This window comes from Engystomops pustulosus, chromosome 6 (assembly GCF_040894005.1).
Source record: "Engystomops pustulosus chromosome 6, aEngPut4.maternal, whole genome shotgun sequence".
NCBI classification, from domain to species: domain Eukaryota; kingdom Metazoa; phylum Chordata; class Amphibia; order Anura; family Leptodactylidae; genus Engystomops; species Engystomops pustulosus.
Window position 1 is genome coordinate 56,308,971 of NC_092416.1, and position 20,876 is coordinate 56,329,846.

The window sequence follows — 20,876 nt, forward strand, 5'->3', positions numbered from 1 at the left end:
TCCTGTAGAAGCAACATGTCTCTCAGAGCACTGCAGCCCGGTCTCCCCCTGTAAATGACGTAACATACACAACTCTCTCCTGTTAATGTTAATTTATGTAGGGACAGAAAATACAGTACTGTCAATTCTCACACTCTAATGAAAAAGGTACAGATATTACTTTGCCCCCACCCGTAAATGATGAGGAATTGGTTCCAGATACTGGTGAGAATGTAGCAGAACATAATTGTGAGGAGGCCTGGGAGACTTGTCACCTTTCAATTCAATAGTTACAGTGTACGGAAAAAGTCTTTGCCCTGTTTGTGACCATGTAAACGGGTCACAAATTCAGAGCTGGCACATGTCATATTTACAACACCTCATTTACAGGAAGGGCTGGAAAGACCCAGCAAACACTAACGTCTTGTAAACCAAACAATGTTTTTTATTATAACATGTAAAAAGGGCAGATTTTACCACTTGTCCCTCTGTCTGTATCAATTGGACTGGATAGGTTCTGAATTATTAGATGTGATAGAAATGCATACAAAAAGTATATGTATAGGACTCCAAAGTGGCTCCCATCGGCTCCTCCTATATACCCTTGTGACTAACAGTTCGTACAATGCAGCTTTGTTTTCAGTAAAAACTCATTTTCAATCTTTTTTTTTATGCCTGACCTTTGAAATTTCATATTTTCGGGATTACTGATTTCAGGATTGTCCACAGAGAAAAAAAAATTTACAAAACGATACACAATTTTTCTGGTTGGCTGCATGAACATCCATTTACTGAGGGTAAAGGGCTGACTGACGATAAAGTGCATGCTTCTTACTTAGGAACAAAACTTTAAAGTTATATCCAGATATAAAGTTCTAAAGCTATGGTCACCAGGAGTCGATAAGCTAATAAAATGATAAAATGAGATTCATCATTTAGAATTTTGCACTTGGTGACAGGTCCTCTTATGAACAGCATCTGTCTCTTGCATATAAGTCAATCACATGCAGTGTCGGACTGAGTTTCCTTAGGCCCACCAGAGAAAATCAATTTGGGGGCCCACCATTTATTATTCCCCAGGAAATATACTCTAGCAGCCTCCAAATTGTGGTGTTTTCTGAAACTGGGTTGAGCCAGGACCCACTGGAGGATCTTCTGGTACTCTGGTGGGCCAGTCCGACACTTATCACATGTTAAAGGGAACCTTTCACCAGCAACCCCCTTCCCTTGAATACCACACACAGTGGGGCAAATTTACTTACCTGCCCAGACGCTTTCCCCGAAAGTTCATTGTCCAACGATCATGCACTCTGCCGCGATTCACTAAGATCATGCACCGATATCCTGCATGTGTCGCTTCCCCGCTCAGGTCCGACGGAGTTCACCTTCTTCTTCCTGGTGCATCTAAGTGCTTGGTCTTGCAACACAATTTGAAAGTTAAATCCCGTGCTTAGTCCGAATCAGAAGGCACGCCCCTGATTTCTGTCGCTTAAAAGCCAGCGCAGCCGCGCCACAATCCGATCACGTGCAAACCTGAAAACGTCGGATAATCCGATGAAAGTGCCGCCGCGGACCCTTAGCAAATAAGCTCCAGTAACTTTGAAATGTCTTTATTGATGCCCTATGTTACTAAAGATCCAGTGATGAATTTGGTGGAGCTGCAGTATACAGTCAAGCTACCCTGCCTTCTAAGTGACACTGATAACCCAGCCCCCCTCAGAAATAAGGGAGTTGAGTAAAGAAATGGTCTGTGTAGGACACACTGATGTCTCCCTCATTTTTGAGGAGGGGGGGGGGGGGGATGTAGCTGAGTCGAATGACAACTGACCAATGTGTCTCTCAACATCCTCATTCTCAGGAATTCTCTTTAGTGAGTCACACACAGCCATTGTCCTTCATTCCTGAGGGGCCTGGCTAGCAGCGTCAGTGGAAGTTAGCAGGTGGGGTAGCTTGACTGTATGCAGGAGCTTCCTCACCTCCATGACTGGATCTTTTTAGTAGAGAGCATCAATAAAAGTCTTTAGAAGAATGGTGGCTCTCATCCCATGGAGAGAGACATCGGTGGAACATATATCACATCACACATCAGACTGTTGGAGCGATATAATAATACTCCAATCAACCATTGAGAAAGTGTTTCAGGCTAAAAATAATATATACCACAACAGACACGTACGGTTACAAGTCTTGGACTTGACATGCTCCAGTAGGTGATCCTTAGATATGGCTTCAGTGCAGCGCTGGCATTTGCCGAACATGTCTTTGTGATCACACTCAGTCAGGAGATGGTCTGTCAGACTGGCAATTTCCACTACCTGTTTAAGAAATATAAATGTGTAATAGGGTGAGGTTTGTACCAGATGCTGATGATGGATGGACAGGGATGGACTATGGATGTCTGCTCAGATATCCTTTACACTACCTGCTTGCAGTGTTCACAGCGCTTCAGCATTGGGCACTGCTTCCAGTAATGGAGATCCAAGCCTTCCTCTGTGAACGACTCGTCTCTTTCTCCGCAGAAGATGCATAGACTGCAAACACATTTCTCATTACATATGTTATGTATCAATAAGCAGAAGTGCCCATAAAATACTCATTCTTGATGCATGCATACACCAGAGAAACTGCTATGGGAAGGCAGAGTTTTTCAACAGGACTATAATACGGAGGGTATATATTTAGGATAACAGATCTATAATACCAGGAAGACATCCAATCAGTTCAGTGAAGCGTGTGTTGATCCGCTTCAGAGCTACATCCCTGCTCTATGGTTGTATGGAATTATGTTGTCCAGTATATTTACAAGTCAGCAAAATATATATATATTAATACTTAACCCCTTAATGCCGCAGCCCTTTTTCATTTTTCACACTCCCCCATTAAAAAATCTATAACTTTTTTATTTTACCATGTGCAGAGCAGAGCTGTTTTATGGCTTATTTTCTGCATAACAAATTACACTTCAAAATGGTGGTATGTAATATTCCATGCCGTGTTCTGGGAAGCGGGAAAATTCTAAATGCAGTGAAATTGGTAAAAAACAGCATTTGTGCCGTATTCTTGTGGGCTTGGATTTCACTGTACGCCCCAAATGACATGTCTACTTTATTCTTTGGGTCGGTACGATTACGAGGATACCAAATTTGTATAGGTTTTATAATGTTTTCATACATTTTCAAAAATTAAAACCTCCTGTACAAAAATTTTTGGGGGGATTTTGCCGTCTTCTAGCGCTAATAACTTTTTTATACTTTTTGTACGGCGCTTTGGGAGGTGTCTTTTTTTGCGGCTTTTGATGACGTTTACAATGTTATCATTTTTAGGACTGTACAAACTTTTGATCACTTTTTATAGAATTTTTAAATTTTTTTTAAATGGCAAAAAGTGCCATTTTCGACTTTGGGCGCGATTTTTACGTTACGGGGTTAAACGCAGTGAAAAACCGTTATTATATTTATTTTGATAGATCGGCCATTTTCGGACGTGTCCATACCTAATGTATTTCTGATTTTTACTGTTTATTTATATTTATATCAGTTCTAGGGAAAGGGGGGTGATTTGAGGTTTTAGGGTTTTTTATTATAATTTTTAAACTTTTTTTTAATTTTTACTATTTTTCAGACTTCCTAGAGTACTTTAACCCAAGGTTGTCTGTAGCATCCTATCATAAACTGCCATACTACAGTATAGCACATTGTAATGAATAGGTTAAACCGAATAGGTTAACCTGAACCAGCCTCGGGTCTTCGGAAGACCTGAGGCTGCCATGGCAACGGATCACCGCTCCACGATGACGTCACAGGGAGCGAAGATCTTCGGAAAGATGCAGCGGCAGCGATCAGCGGGAAAACACCCGCGATGTGCAGCGAAGACTTACCAGCTATGGAGAGGGCTCAGCCCGTAAGCCCTCTATATGCACCCGCACCCGGCATGTGACATAGTATTACATCACATGTCGAAAAGGGGTTAATTTCATTATGCTTTATTCCATTTAAAAGGTGGTCAAAACAAAATCAGGTAAAAAAAAAAAAATTAAAAAAAAGGATAAAAAATTAAAGCAATAACCAGACTTAAAATTTTCCCGGGGCTCTGGATCTTGTGCTATAGAAAATACCACCAATTCGTACAAATTAAATGAAATGATTTTTTACTGGTAGTGTAAATGGTGGCCACAACCTCCAGAATAAGCTTTCCTAAATCAATCCCCCAACAATCTGAAATTGAACATTGTAAAAGTATCTAGTCCTAGAAATGTTCTTAAATGTTCACTAAAAATATGTTCTTTGACCTTTCCCGTTGTATCCACATTCCCAATAAACTACTCTATAATAAGGAATTGCTATTTAAGCTTTCTGACTCGCACAAAGTAATGTAAATATCCAACTGAAAGCTATATCTCTGGTATGACCCATGTATTACCCGCACCCATCAGACTTCTAAGATAAGAATGTCACATATCACATATCTGTTCTTCACGTGACCTGTTCCCATTTACATTGAGGTCTACACAAGGACCTCCCCTGTAAGAAAAGCTTTTATACAGGCCGGTAAAAGACAAATATGGTAGCGCCCAGTTATTGTGAGCTGTGGCAAGTCACTGGATAGATATGTATGGAGGACAATAACATGAATAGACTCTCACAATGCTCCTGGTTACCTGCTCTCACAACCCATTAAGTAAACAGATGGCTTCTGCTTTTATCCTGCAGGCGGCTTCTGATAAATCTACAAATCTCCGGGGACTACAAATATTATTGCACTTACTTATCTAAGTAGTTGGTAACAGAGGACTGGTCGTCAAGAGCTTCGTTGTTTGGAGACATTAATGGCTTCTTGCCGCGGTCATCTGGAGAAAAAAAAGAAACATTTCTATAGTCACGCAAGCTCTAGGGACGCAACAACATTTATTACAGAACATTCCTACTTAAAGGGAACCTGTCTCCAGGTTTGGTATCATCACCATATGCTGCTGGGCTTCAGGGCCCCAAATAACAGGTCCATAACCACTTTACACCCACTGGAGGAGAATCTGGGACTGAGGCAGATTAAAAAGAATAAAACTCCTATGTGGGGCAATTGATCATGGGACAGATGTGGGTCCATGAACCCCTGTAAACAGGCATGTTCTGGAAAACTAAGATTATGGAAGTGACTAAACTCTTAAATATGGCTAATCTGCCATATACACAGCTGTGTGAAGATAATTTCTAGAAATGTAGCCATGTTGTAGCCAAGATAGCAGTCCTTGGATGCAACCCCCCCCCCCCCACACTCTAGCAGTGGTGGCCAAACATGCACTAAACCCCATTCACTATACTAAAGAAACCTTCCCTGGACCCATCCAGTGCTGCTAACTACCGAACAGTTTCTCTCTCCCTTTCATCTCCAAACTCCTGGTCTATTCTCGATGAACCCGTCATCTCTCAGATGGAAATAGAAAGCAATTTGTACCGGTGCTTTCTGAGCTACACAATGCTTTTTACCCTACCGGGGGGATTTGGAAGCTGGTTGACTTCCTCTAATGTAATGCTGCCTCTCCACTTCTATTTCCTGCACGGAGTAACCCAAACTACCACAGGGAGTATAAATGTACTCCCAGGGGGATCCACTGAAAAAAATGACTCATTCTACAAAAAAACAAGTCCTTACACTGCCTTAGGTTTCAAGGGTTAAAAGAAGATTTCCCCTGAAACATTGCCTCCTTTATCCAGTGGCTTTAAAGTGCAGCTATATGACATTCACTTGAATGGGACTAAAAAGGAACACGTTCTAATAACAATTACAATGATTACAACGTTGGAGAAGCAGAAAGTGTAATACAAGGCTGTGTAATGGGATAATTGAGTCTAATGAACATTGCCAGCCTTATTCGGTCAAGTATAGATATAAATGAAGTACGTTGAGGTTTCCATTAGACACATTGGTTCAGACACAGGTGGGAGAGTTATGAAGTCATGGATGTAAGTGGAGCGTGATGGCGACAATAGTCACTGACTACCTCTGCGCTGGAGACTGGGAATGGAAAAGTTTACGTTTAAAAACCCTCCATTACATCAGTGAAGAAGACCACATTTTATTAAGTAAAACAAAGTAACAGCAGCAACGTGAAGAATATGTAGCAGATTGGAGTTTGTTATTTGGCCAAAACCTCTTAAAATGTTCAGCTTTACAGGATCTTCACAAGCAAATGGTTCATAAGGCTCATGAAATCCTAAATATGGGGGCACCTCATGATAGCAGTCTGCTTACAACTATCACATACAGCAGCTTATACAAACTATACAACCTACTTACCTGCTTTTGCCTTTGGTATTTGATCCTTTCCCTAAAATCAAGGAAAATCTATGATTACAAGTGAAGATACCACATGCAAAACCAAGAAGATTTACCCAGAAAAAAATTGACACATTTGCTGTAATAATATCACATAACCAGCAGGCGGCGCCTAAGTTACCTTTCGCATCAAAGCACCACAGGGGCTAAAGAGATACCCCAAAAAAAGAAGATTAAAAAGTTGTGAGGGTATAGGGTATTCCTGAATGAAAAGGCAAGGAGAGCCCCTTTACTCTCATAGGCAATGTCCACCATACAGTTTCAACACTATAACAAAATAGTAAGCGACATTGTCTGCCCTGTACAAGTCTAATACTGTGAAAGCTGCGGTCACTGCTGCTGTCAAAATGTATTTCTGTAGCTGGCCAGAATCAGCAATGAGCACAGTGTTCTCTGCTTCCTGACACTTTCTGACTCCTGGCTTATGTCTGCAGCCATCCTGGGTTATATCACGGTATGACTGTGTATACAGAAGGAAGAAAGCTGGAAGAGGGGGACTTTCAGCAAGCCTCCTGGATGTGAGAAGCACGAGGTGCCAATATACACAAGAATGTACCTTGCCAGCCTGGACCTCAGACTGCATCTCCTTAAGAGCTGCCAGCTGTTCCTGAAGAGCCCGAATCTCCTCTTTCTTTTTCCGTTCAGCTTCTTCTGCAGCGGCCTTCTTCTGTGCCTGAGGAGCAAAGGAAAATCATTAAAGACTAACTAAAACTCTGAAGCTATTTTCTTATTTCAGAGGAGGGGAGAATAAACTTTGTAATGTACTTCATCACAGAAAGCAGCTACTCTTTCCATTTTACCAACCCCTTCTTTCTCCTGCAGTGAGCAGTTAATTTGAAGTAGCATGCATAACATATAAGGACTAGAGATGAGCGAACATACTCGTCCGAGCTTGATGCTCGTTCGAGCATTAGCGTACTCGAAACTGCTCGTTGCTCGGACGAATACTTCGCCCGCTCGAGAAAATGGCAGCTCCCGCCGTTTTGCTTTTTGGCGGCCAGAAACAGAGCCAATCACAAGCCAGGAGACTCTGCAATCCACCCAGCATGACGTGGTACCCTTACACGTCGATAGCAGTGGTTGGCTGGCCAGATCAGGTGACCCTGGAATAGACTAGCCCCTGCCTGCGCTGCTCGGATCATTCTGTGTCTGGATGCCGCTAGGGAGAGAGCTGCTGCTGGTCAGGGAAAGCGTTAGGGTGTTCTATTAGAATAGTGTTAGGCAGGAGTGATTCTACAAGAACCCAACAGCCCTTCTTAGGGCTACAATAACGTTATACTTTTTTTTTTTGTTTGCTTGTGGCTGGGCTTGCTGGCACTAGTAGTGCAGCTAGTACCATATTGTGAGATATTTGCAGGGGGACTTGCTACCGTTGTGTTTAGCTCTTAGTGACACACATATCCACCTCAAACACCAAAGTGGAAAAATTTATTAGGGGTTTGATTTCAATTAGGCACAGTCTGCCATTTACTTTTTATTTTACGTTTATTTTTTCATAACTCAGCGTCATCTCATCTGGCATAGCAGTGTGCTTTCATACTTGGCTAGAAAATAGCCAAAGGAGAATCCAAACGGCTTTCTTACGCCTACAATAGCGTTATATATATTTTATTTCTGGTTGATCTGCTGGTGGCTGTCCTTGCTGCAGTGCATATACTAGCCAATTGTCAGGAATTTGGAGTGAGACTTGCGACCGCTGTGTTTAGCGCTTAGTGACGCACATATCCATCGCAAAGACCGAAGTGGGAAAATTTATTAGGGGTTTGATTTCAATTAGGCACAGTCTGCCATTTACTTTTTATTTTACGTTTATTTTTTCATAACTCAGCGTCATCTCATCTGGCATAGCAGTGTGCTTTCATACTTGGCTAGAAAATAGCCATAGCAATAGGATAGCATTGTTTGGTTTTAAAAACTAAAAAACACAAAAAAAAACTAAAAAACACAAAAAAACACAAAAAAAAGTTAAAAAAAAATTAAAGTTATAACTTTCATTTTCAAAATGTTTAACCCGAGGGCTAGGGGTAGAGGACGAGGGCGGGGACGTGGGCGTCCAACTACTGCAGGGGTCAGAGGCCGTGGTCCTGGGCGGGGTGAGACACCACCTGCTGATGAGGGAGCAGGGGAACGCCGCAGAGCTACACTCCCTAGGTTCATGTCTCAAGTTACTGGGACTCGTGGTAGAGCACTGTTGAGGCCAGAACAGTGCGAACAGGTGATGTCGTGGATTGCCGACAATGCTTCGAGCAATTTGTCCACCAGTCAGTCTTCCACGCAGTCCACCCATGTCACCAAAATCGGCACTCCTCCAGCTCCTGCACCTCAGCCTCCTCCCCCCCAGTCTGCCCCCTCCCAGGAAAATTTGCCATTTGAACTGGCATACTCTGAGGAACTGTTTTCTGGACCCTTCCCACAGTCACAAACCACTTGTCCGGTTGCTGCTGAGCAATTTTCCGATGCCCAGGTTTTCCACCAGTCGCAGTCTGTGGGTGATGATGACCTTCTTGACGTAGTGGAAGAAGTGTGTAAAGAGGTGTCCGACGATGAGGAGACACGGTTGTCAGACAGTGGGGAAGTTGTTGTCAGGGCAGGAAGTCCGAGGGGGGAGCAGACTGAGGGATCGGAGGATGATGAGGTGACAGACCCAAGCTGGGTTGAGAGGCCGGGTGAACACAGTGCTTCTGAGACGGAGGATAGTCCTCGACCAGAACAGGTTGGAAGAGGCAGTGGTGGGGCCAGACGGAGAGGCAGGGCCAGAGCAGGTGCATCAGCGCCAAATGTGTCACGTAGTGAAGCTCCCGTGGCGAGGGCTAGATTTTCAGAAGTCTGGAGGTTCTTTAAGGAAACACCGGATGACCGACGGACTGTGGTGTGCAACCTTTGCCAAACCAGGATCAGCAGGGGTTCCACCACTAATAGCTTAACTACCACCAGTATGCGCAGGCATATGAATGCTAAACACCCCACTCAGTGGCACCAAGCCCGTTCACCTCCGGCCGTGCACACCACTGCTCCTTCCCCTGTTTCAGCTGATAGTCAGCCCCCTGCCCAGGACCCTGGCACAAAAACCCCATCGTCGCCTCCACGATCCTCCACAGCATCCACCAGCGTTCAGCTCTCTATACCCCAGACGCTGGAGCGGAAACGTAAAAATAGTGCAACCCACCCGCACGCCCAAGCCCTTAATGTCCACATCTCCAGATTGCTTAGCCTGGAGATGCTGCCCTATAGGCTAGTAGAGACCGAGGCCTTTCGCAGCCTCATGGCGGCGGCCGCCCCTCGGTATTCGGTCCCCAGCCGCCACTACTTTTCCCGATGTGCCATCCCAGCCCTGCACCAGCACGTGTCAGACAACATCATCCGTGCCCTGACCAACGCCGTTTCTGACAAGGTCCACCTGACCACGGACACGTGGACGAGTGCTGCCGGGCAGGGCCACTATATATCGCTGACGGCACATTGGGTTAACTTGGTGGAGGCTGGGACCGAGTCTGACCCTGCGGCTGGTCATATACTGCCGACGCCGAGGATTGCGGGGCCTACCTCGGTCCAGGTCTTTCAGGCCTACTATGCCTCCTCCTCCTCCCACCCCTCCTCCACCTCCTCCTCCGAACTACCATCCGTGGGCATGCCGCCATCAGTCGGTAGCTCTAGGCACAGCAGCAGTGCCGTCGCTAAGCGACAGCAGGCGGTGCTCAAACTGCTGAGCCTAGGCGATAAAAGGCACACCGCCCAAGAGCTATTACAGGGCATCACGGCGCAGACTGATCTGTGGCTGGCACCGCTGAACCTGAAGCCAGGCATGGTTGTGTGTGACAACGGCCGTAACCTGGTGGCGGCTCTGCAACTCGGCAGACTGACACATGTGCCATGCCTGGCCCATGTGTTAAATCTGATAGTTCAGCGTTTCCTCAAGACATACCCCAATCTGTCTGATTTGCTCACGAAGGTGCGCCGCATCTGTGCGCATTTCAGGAAGTCCAGCTCAGATGCTGCCACTCTCAGGGCAGCGCAGCGCCGCCTCCAACTGCCCGCTCACCGACTGTTGTGCGACGTGCCCACGAGGTGGAATTCAACATTAACCATGTTATCCAGAGTTTACCAGCAGCGCAGAGCGATTGTAGACTGCCAGATGTCAACTTCCACCAGAACTGGTAGTCAGGTCAGTCAGCTTCCTCAAGTCTACAATGAGGAGTGGACGTGGATGTCTGATATCTGTCAGGTGCTGAGTAACTTTGAGGAGTCAACACAGATGGTCAGTGGCGATGCCGCCATCATCAGCCTCACCATCCCGCTGCTTGGCCTGTTGAAAAACTCTCTGATCAGCATGAAGTCGGAAGCTTTGCGCTCGTCACAAGAGACGGGGGAAGAAGATTCCCTTGTTTCTCAGCGCATATCGGAGGAGGTGGAGGTGGAGGAGGATGAGGAGGAAGAGGAGGAGAATGTTGGTGAGACACAAGAGGGGACCATTGTTGAGTCCTTCACTGTTCAGCGTGTATGGGCAGAAGAAGAGGAGTTGGAGGAGTTGGAGGAGGAGGAAATGGACAGTCAGGCCAGTGAGGGGAGTGAATTCTTACGTGTTGGTACTCTGGCGCATATGGCAGATTTCATGCTAGGCTGCCTATCCCGTGACCCTCGCGTTCAAAGAATTTATTCCAGCACCGATTACTGGGTATTCACTCTTCTGGACCCACGGTACAAGCAAAATCTTTCCACTCTCATCCCTGGAGAGGAAAGGAGTGTGAGAATGCATGAATACCAGCAGGCCCTGGTGCACAAGCTGAAACACTATTTCCCTTCTGACAGCGCTAGCGGCAGAGGGCGTAGTTCTGCGGGACAAGTAGCGAGGGAGAGTAGGCGAGCAGGCAGCTTGTCCAGCACTGGCAAGGGTACGCTTTACAAGGCTTTTGCCAGCTTTATGTCACCCCAGCAAGACACTGTCACCTGTCCCCAGTCTCGGCAGAGTAGGGCTGATCTTTACAGAAAGATGGTGAGGGAGTACGTAGCTGACCATACCATCGTCCTAAATGATCACACAGCTCCCTACAACTACTGGGTTTCAAAGCTGGACATGTGGCACGAACTACGCCTTGGAGGTTCTTGCCTGCCCTGCCGCTAGCGTGTTGTCCGAGCGGGTTTTCAGTGCAGCTGGTGGCATCATCACCGATAAGCGTACACGCCTGTCGACTGACAGCGCTGACAGACTGACGCTTATTAAGATGAATAAAGCCTGGATTTCTCATAATTTCCAATCTCCACCAGGTGAAGGAAGCTCAACCTGAATAATTTATCCACTCTTCCTCCTCCTCATTTTCCTCCTTCTCCTCCTCTTTGTACACTAAAGCAGAGGAAACTGGCTATTTTTTGACAGGGCCCACTGGCTCTAGCTATAGTACTTTATGCATTTAATTTTTCTGGAGGGCCACCTACCCGGTCCTCTGTTTTAAACAATTTTTGGGAGTGCCACATACAGGCACTCAATCTATTCAATTTTTCTGGAGGGTCACCTACCTGCTCCTCTGGTTTGAAAACTTTTTTGGACTGCCACATACAGGCACTCAATCTATTTCATTTTTCTGGAGGGCCACCTACCTGCTCCTCTGGTTTGAAAACTTTTTTGGACTGCCACATACAGGCACTCAATCTATTTCATTTTTCTGGAGGGCCACCTACCTGCTCCTCTGGTTTGAAAACTTTTTTGGACTGCCACATACAGGCACTATCCAAATTAAATTGTCTACATAGCAGCCTCCACACGTTGTCTCCATTGCTACCTCCAAAAGTCGTCCATATAGCTGCCTCCATACATCGTCCCCTTATCAAACGAGGTGTGTCAGGCAGAAATTTGGGTTGTTTTCATGGATTCCACATCAAAGTTGTTAACTTTGTCGCCACCCTGCTGTGTTATCCACAAAATATACTGGCAAACTTTTATCATTTACCAATATTATTTCAGCGCTTCTTGCGCATCTGTTTACATTCCCCTCACCCGCCATATCCTAAACTTATAAGAACGCTACTACACTTGATCTTATACAAAAGGTTCTTAGAAGTGCTGTTTGGGGAGTAGCCTAGAGACAGGGGCTTGGATTGGCGAAAGCTCGCCTGGCAGCGGAGCGCCAGCTCCATGCCAAGATCCAACTAACATAGTTTTAACTGCAGCACCTTTAATCTACTACTAGTTCACTGCCTCCATACATGGTCCCCTTATCAAACGAGCTGTGTCAGGCAGAATTTTGGGTTGTTTTCATGGCTTCCATGTTAACTTTGTCGCCACCCTGCTGTGTAATCCACAAAATATACTGGTAAACTTATCATGTACCGATATTATTTGAGCGCTTCTTGCTCACCTCCTTTGGTTCCTCTCTGCCACCCATTGGTTTGAAGCCTGAGTCCATTTAGGGTATGTCGCCATGCCACTCTCTAGCCTGCCGCTGCTGCCGCTGCCTCTGCATGCCGTCCCCTATAGTGTCAGGGTCCATTATTGGATGTTTTACATGCTATCTAGCTTCATTCTGTCACTCTGTCATGGCCATGCTGTTGCCCATAATTTTGGCATAATGGTGCGTTTAAGCAGCCTCAGAGGCATCCATGCATGCTGCCCCTGCTGTTTCCTGTCCATTTCCGTGGTGTTTCCATCCTTTTCTGAGGTTCCCAGGTGTTTGGCCAAGCTTCCCTGTGCAGAGCCTTGGTCCCCTTGAAAAATGCTCGAGTCTCCCATTGACTTCAATGGGGCTCGTTATTCGAGACGAGCACTCGAGCATCGGGAAAAGTTCGTCTCGAATAACGAGTACCCGAGCATTTTAGTGCTCGCTCATCTCTAATAAGGACTGATAAGGTAAGGATTGGAGGCTCAATATTAACTCTTTCCATACTTAGAGAATATTTCCCTTGACAATTCATTACTTTGAGGAGATTAGACTTTCCAGGCAGGGACTGTCTATATAGAGTCATTAGACACTGGGGCTTATTTACGAAGGGTTCGCAGATCGCATTTACGTCAGACTGTTCATGGTTTTCGGGATTTGCGCCGTCGTGACAGGGATTTAGAAGGGGATTGTGTCACACGCGATTGGATTTAGGCGCATCGGCGCTGGTTTTCATGCAACAGTAATTGGTGGGCGTGCCGTCGGACGATCCACCTGAGCGAGGGATTTAACTTTAAAATTGTGTTGCAAGCTATGCACTGACATGCACCGGGAAGAAGATGGTGAACTCCGGCAGACCTGAGCGAGGAAGCGACACATGCAGGATATTGGGCGCACAATCTTTGTGAATCGTGGCACAGTGCATTGGAGTCGGACAATGCGCTTTTTGGGGCTCTCCAGCAGCCGGGTAAGTAAATGGGCCCCACTATCTTAAGATGTCAAGTTCCTACATCTCTCAGTGTAGAACAGGACAGAAAGCTGATTTTCACAAACGGATTAAAGAGGACATGTTAGGGTGATCTGGGACTATACCACCAACAGCTCCTTATGGACAAGTGGTTTAGCGTCACAAACTACCCTTTATCAAGTCCCTCTGTTCAAAAACAAAATACAGAAAAACACTACATCATCATTATCTCCTCTGCTGTGACTGAGCATGCACTTAATTATTATTTAATAACTCATTAGATGTCAGTAAATTGAAAATAATTTTACTTCTATTATCTGTACAATAAACATAAAATGTTACTGATGGAAAACCAATTTAAGAACCCGAAGTACTTCTTTGCCAGTCAAAGCAGTAAAGTGCCCTACCCATAGCGCTAATCCAGAGATAAATCCTGTGGGAGTTATGGAATAAATCTCTTTTAGCACATTTACAGTGTAAGGCTCTTTGTACGTGACATGTTTTCAGCTGGGCCAGGTTTGGGCAGTATCGCACAGCCGAGCGGAAAGAGGATGAGTTAGCGCTCCTGACCTCTTCCATCTCCAGCGCTGCAAATCTGTCCAAAGTTAGGACATTATTTGTTGTGAGGCCGCCCAGCTCTTACAAGCTGCGGTGGGATACATGGCCATTTAAATGAATGACCGAATTTCCCAATAAAGTCAATGGGACCGTGTGATAGCTGCGGGAATATGTTATGGTAATGCTAGTACATGACCAAAAACATGACCACATATCCAGTGATGGAACATTCTGAAATTTGTACAAAACATGGTAACTTTCTGCCTGGCGCAAGGGTCTTAAGCAACATGTGAACTGTATCAAACACAATAAAGGAAGAAGAGAATATACCTTTAGTTCAGATTCGGTGGGTCTGCCATCAATTTTGGAAAAGCCATCAAACAGGGTTTTATATAGGATGTTTTTGCGTATGGTGGCCTCGTCTGTGGGCATGTGCTCCAGAACTTGAGCTCGATTCTGCTGGTACAGGTAGAGGATAATCCGCACTCCTCTGTCACGCACTTCTGCAGTTGTGTAATCCAGTGCACCTAAAGCAAACTAGCAAAAAATAAAAAGGTCCTCAGCATATCAGTAGGAAGGGTCTGTGTGGTTGTTAGAGAGGACACCGGCTTTATATCAGTATGTAGACAGAGAGGACTGCACTCAGGTGATGGGAGACGCTCTGTACAAGGACCACAAGCTCCTCATCTACATCTATATATGCTGGGAGGAGATCCCACGTGAACTACAGAAGGAAGAGCATGTATATTTTACCTGCCACCAATCTACAAGTTTTATAAAATGTAAATCGGACACAAATACATTCTAGTCCTAAGATACGACATTTGGTGATTGGGGATACTGGTTGTGTAGATGTGATATATTTTAATGTATCTACAGGTATATAGATAAGACAAAGATAAACATGGAGTTTGCTCCATAATCTACACATAGCAATTGGCTGCTATATGCTGAATACCTGTGAATGTAGAGTGAGCCCACCAAGCTCAGGGTTCACATGTGAGCCAGTCGTATCCTGGAGGGTGTGTAGAGCACTGTAGTATCCCGGACACATAGACCTCACATCCAGCGTGTTTAATAGTGTCAGACAAAGCAACCGGAAAGATGTTTGCTTCTAGGGGCAGGTTGTAATCTGCATATGTGGTTCATAGATAGAATCTAGGGCTATTTGAGACCAAGTCACTGGTCCTCATGAAAAGGGTGTGGCCTCAGTTCCCAAATAGCCCTAACAGGAACCATTATGATTTCCAATGAGATTTCATCAAAAATGTTTCCGAAGGTAAATCAAGTTGATCAACTCTGTATAATTATAGTTCATTTCTGTAAATATCATGAACAATATATTTGCACTAATATTCCTCTTCAGAACCTCTTTACAACGTAGCACCTGTTTGGCATTGCCCACTGGCATAGGCCGATCTTTCCAGTGTTGGGATGTGAAGTCATTTAGGGTGTGCACATCAGCAACAGAAATGTCACAGAGGAAACAAACCAAAAACACAAACAACTCCCTCTAAGGCAAAACCTCCTATAGTACTGGCCAAGCATGATGCATAAGAAAACAGAAAAAGGGCCTTTCCTTTACATAGAAGTATAACATAAGCAAGCGGACATGAGACTTGTCTGTGTATGTTATTTCTTAGGCAGCTGCTGCGTGTAACATGAACTATTTGGATCTTTATCTGGCTTCCAATTTATTTTTGTCAGTTTTATGCAATCATATTTTACTTTTTTGAATAATACATGCGATGCAGTGTATTATACACGGTTACTAACTTACAGCCTCTGGCGATTCGGGGGGCAAAGCCTATGCTTGCCTTAATGGGATTTTGGCACAATAATTAGGGCTTGAATAGGCAGAGTGGTAAAAACCACAAAAAGTAATTTAACCCCTTTGCAACTGCCATACGGCTATATACGTCCTTTTTGTACATGCCCCATGCACGATTATAAATGTCATGACAGTGACCAACTTCAAAAGGCCATATCTCCTGAACACAATATGTGTTATATTAAACAGGAGAATCTCCCCTTTAATATGATATAAAAGACTGTATAGATGCTTCACAGAACCAAAGCTATCTACTCTTAAAGTTGTAGTACAAACTCTTGGTTTTTATATGCAGCTTTCTAAATCCGAGATGTCCGATTGTAATTTTAAGAGTGGCTATCTCCAGTACATAATCCACATGCATAATCATTACATCATATTAAAAGGGGAAATTCACCTTTTGTTTCTAGTTGCCTGGGTTCAGGGGATGTAGGCGTTTGAAGTTTTTTGTAATGTAAACAGATGAGGGTAATAAATTCTTGTTATTCTTATTCTCAAATTCCTATTCTCCAATAAAAATATGATGTTATCTTTATTCTCTGGGTCATCACGATTACAGGGATAACTCATTCATGTAGTTTTTTAATAAATAAATTTGGGGGCACAACATTAGAACATTTTTATTGAAGGGATTTAATAAAGAAAACTTTTTGGGCAAGTTTTTCTGGGGTTTTATATTACTGTGCGTATCAAAACAATAATTTTTATTTATTTAAAAAAAATATTTTCCCTTTTTTTTTTTTTTTACTTGCTCTTAGACTTGGTTTTGAACAAGCTATGCTCTGATCACTTGTTCAAGCCAGTACTGCACTGAAATTCTAGTGTATTGCAGCGTATAGTGTAATATATAACGTTTGCTAAGTCAGTTACTCAGAAGAGGGATCTAACAACAGAAGGCATCGAGGAGCCCTGGGGAACACACTGGAACTTGCAGCGCAGTAATATAACGCCCATTCACGGCAAGCAAGTGTAGGGTACAAATGTATTTCAGCCCTCCAAGTCAATACTTTGCAGGATCATCTTTAGCTGCAATGACAACTGCAGGTCTGTTTGCTGATGTCTTCCTTGGCTCTCAAGGTGCATTTTGTTCACCAATGTATCTAACAAATCTCTGAGGCACCTACAAAACAGCTGTAGTTGTACAGAGCATAAATTATATACAGATCTACTTTATTTACTAATATGGTGACTTCAAAGGAAATTGGGCACACTGGATTTTGCCAAATTAAAAAATAAAAAGAATACATAATTTTGTTTACAATTCACTTATACGAGTGTTAAGAAATCTTTCTAGTCATTAACAATAACTGGCTAAACAGCATAACTGCAGGTATAGCTCTTGTTCTTTATTATGAGAGCTGTTCCTGCAGTTCTTGTCCCGTGGTCAATATATTGTGAACTGAGTTATCCGACGACAACGGAGACGTAGTGCGGCACTGACACCAGTACATGCTGCTGATCAGCGAAGATGCTGGGTGTTGCACTCTCAGTAACTAATAATGACCTAGGTTATGGACGCATCAGTGACAGTTAAAGGGAACCTGTCACCAGGGACCTCAGCTTCACTAAAGACAGGTTGCAGAAGCCCATTACAGCTGCATTGCAAATAACCTTGAACCCTGACAGAATCCTCTGTGTTGTCCCGGGGGTTGGGCTTTGGTATGAATTTGGTATGCTGTCAGCCTACAACACTGTGAACTCTGTGAAGGAGCAGGAGGCATGAGCTGTACAGGAGCACAAAGGTGGGGGCCAAGAGCTGAGGAGTGGGCAGCACAGACAAGTCACATGTAGTGACAAAAGTGTAGTTGTTTGAAATGCATACAAACCAAAGCCCAACCCCTGGGGCTACACAGAGGATTCTGGCAGCATACTACAGCTAGGTAACTTATAACACACAATTATATTGTAATGCTAGTGTTTAGAGAAAGCAGAAAGGCTTATTTACAATGCAGGTGTGATGGGCTTCTGCAATCTGTCTTTAGTGAAAATGAGGTCCCTGGTGAAAGGTTCCCTTTAAAGGGCTTGGGAAATCCCAAGTAAAACACTTTAGGGGTTAAGTTTCCTATTCATTAAACTCATCTAATGTTCCAATGTATCTAGTACAATCTATAAGAACATTTACCTTCATGACATTGTCAATGGTGAAGCCAGAGGTGTCTGTGCCCATTTCCTTCACCAGGTTCTCCACAAGCTCCACTTGGCTTAAGGCCAGTCTTGATGGCAACGTTCCCTTCAAGGGTTGAACTAATTGTACCGGAATAATCTGTAGGGGCTTTACTTCCTTAAACAATGCCATTTCCTGCAAGAAAATACACATATCTAATAAGTAAGATTGCCTCTGGCATGGATTGAGTTAATCAAATACCTAAATAAGGTTTTGGTTTTACAGAGCCATGAAAAACAGTAAAAGTTGCTGAAGTTCATTTTCCAGGACACAAATCATAACTTCCTGGCTTGTGATACTATTATAGCAACAAGAAATGTATCCATCCAGCAGTAATGGGACTAATATGTAGTAGATCAGTGAGGACTTGTTAGCAGCTACAAGACAAGCTTCCTCTCATCATTTAGCTGCTGGAAATCCTGGGGATTTTATTCATGGACACTGAATTTTACAGGAACAGCTTTTTATCCCTATGACTTTTGAGGGCTTATAATCAATTGTATGATTAGTAAAGCATGTTAAAGGGGCATTCCAGTAGTTACCAATGAGCGCCTGTTCTTTGCATAGGGAATAACAGCCTAAGTGTCTGTCACAACAAGTCCTGGAGCCAAGAGGGGGGGGGGGGGCACTGCTGGATCTTATCCTAACCAACAGACCTGACAGCGTATCAAAATTAAATGTTGGGGGGAGCCTGGGTAATAGTGACCACACAATATTATTAATTTTACATTATGCTTTACAATGAGTGTGTTGTTTGCCGGGTGCTTGGGTTCGGCATGTTGCGGATCGGGTTGACAGATTACTGGGAGGGGCTGGTGAGGAACCAGCGGTCATGGTCCACATTGGCACTAATGACAAAGTAAGAGGTAGGTGGAAGGTCCTTAAAAATGATTTCAGGGATTTAGGCCATAAGCTCAGGGCAAGGATCTCAAAGGTAGTTTTCTCCGAAATACTACCGGTACCACGTGCCACACCAGAAAGGCAGCGGGAGATCAGGGAGGTAAATAAGTGGCTCAAAAGTTGGTGTAGGAAGGAGGGGTTTTTGTTCATGGAGAACTGGGCTGACTTTTCTGTCGGCTACAGGCTCTACAGTAGGGATGGGCTGCACCTCAATGGGGAGGGTGCAGCTGTTTTGGGGGAAAAAATGGCTATAAGGTTGGAGTGTTTAAATTAGAGACCTAGGGGGAGGGCAACTACACTTGTGCAGGGCAAATAGACAGTGTAGATAGAGAGCTGGGAAGCGTCATAGTCCATGGGGGAGAAAGGGGGGCTGGAATGAGATAGGGGAATACGGACAGGGAAAACCATATAAAGTGTATGTACACAAATGCCAGAAGCCTCACAAACAAAATGGAGGAACTGGAACTCTTGATGTTGGAGCGGAAATATGATATAGTGGGTATCATCGAGACATGGCTGGACAGTAGCTATGACTGGGCTGTTACTATAGATGATTATAGTCTTTTTAGAAAGGATCATATAAATAAAAAAGGGGGAGGGGTTTGTTTATATGTGAATTCTTGCCTCAAGCCCGTCTTGCGAGAGGACATCAGTAACGCAAATGCAAATGTGGAGTCCCTATGGGTGGAGATAAGAGGAGGGAAAAAGAATAATAAAATATTACTAGGGGTTTGTTATAAGGCTCCAAATATAATGGAGGCAGCAGAGGAAACGCTGATAAGTGAAATGGATGCGGCTTCAAAGCATGGTGAAGTACTTATCATGGGGGACTTCAATTATCCAGATATTGACTGGGGGGCAGAAACCTGCAGGTCCTTCAAAGGTAGCAGGTTCTTGTCAACGACAAAAGACAATTACCTGTCGCAACTAGTCCTGGAGCCAACAAGAGGGGGGCACTGCTGGACCTTATCCTTACCAACAGACCTGATAGGGTAATAGTGATCATAATATCATTGATTTTGTATTACGCTTTACTTAGAGCGTTAGAGAAGGGGCAACCAACATTCTAAACTTCAGGAGGGCAAATTTTCTGCAACTAAGGGAAGACCTTAAAGGCATAGACTGGGATAATGTTCTCAAAGACAAAAGCCCCCTCCCCAAAATGGGACTTTTTCTCATATATTCTGAAAAAGTCCTGTGAGAAACACATGCCTTATGGGAAAAAGCATAAATGGAACAGCAAAAATAGAGACTGAGAGAAATATTGCCAGGGAGAGCAAAAATAATCCCAAATTATTTTTCAAGTATATAAATGATAAGAACCTAAAAACAGAGAGTGTGGGTCCCCTTAGAAATAACATGGGGGTCATGGTGGAAGGAGATGAGGAAAGGGCCAATCTACTGAATGTCGCCTTCTCAACTGTCTTTACCCAGGAAAATCCCCTGGTGGAAGACACAATGAGGAATAATGTAAATTCTTTTTGGAATGTCAACAGTTTAACCCAGGAAGAGGTACGGCGCCGTCTTTCTTTATCATAAATGGTGAGAGAGGACCTGAAATGTATCCATGGTTTGTCTTGTGGCACTCTATTGTAGTCTTAAACAGTTATTGGAGGAGTAAGAGATAGCCAAGCACTGTACTTGGCAATTTCCAACACTAACAAACTAACTCTTACATGTAAACTCACCCATAAGGATTGGAGATAACTTGCAAACTTGGTCACAACCCCTTTAAGTTGAAAAAATTGCAGCCCGTTTCATTGTAGACAAAGGTGC

At 44.1% G+C, this 20,876-nt stretch overlaps 1 protein-coding gene across 2 annotated transcripts in view; it reads right to left on the bottom strand.

The window, feature by feature from the left end:
* CEP104 (centrosomal protein 104) overlaps positions 1-20,876 on the bottom strand; it is a 79,544-nt gene that overhangs the window by 15,845 nt on the left and 42,823 nt on the right. For both annotated transcript variants that reach the window (XM_072156198.1, XM_072156197.1), the window contains exons 13-19: positions 18,159-18,335; positions 14,536-14,742; positions 6,869-6,985; positions 6,274-6,304; positions 4,744-4,825; positions 2,402-2,510; positions 2,156-2,294 (exon numbers count right to left, since the gene is read on the bottom strand). In XM_072156198.1, coding sequence (XP_072012299.1) covers positions 2,156-2,294; positions 2,402-2,510; positions 4,744-4,825; positions 6,274-6,304; positions 6,869-6,985; positions 14,536-14,742; positions 18,159-18,335 — 862 coding nt within the window. The remainder of the gene's footprint in view (positions 1-2,155; positions 2,295-2,401; positions 2,511-4,743; positions 4,826-6,273; positions 6,305-6,868; positions 6,986-14,535; positions 14,743-18,158; positions 18,336-20,876) is intronic.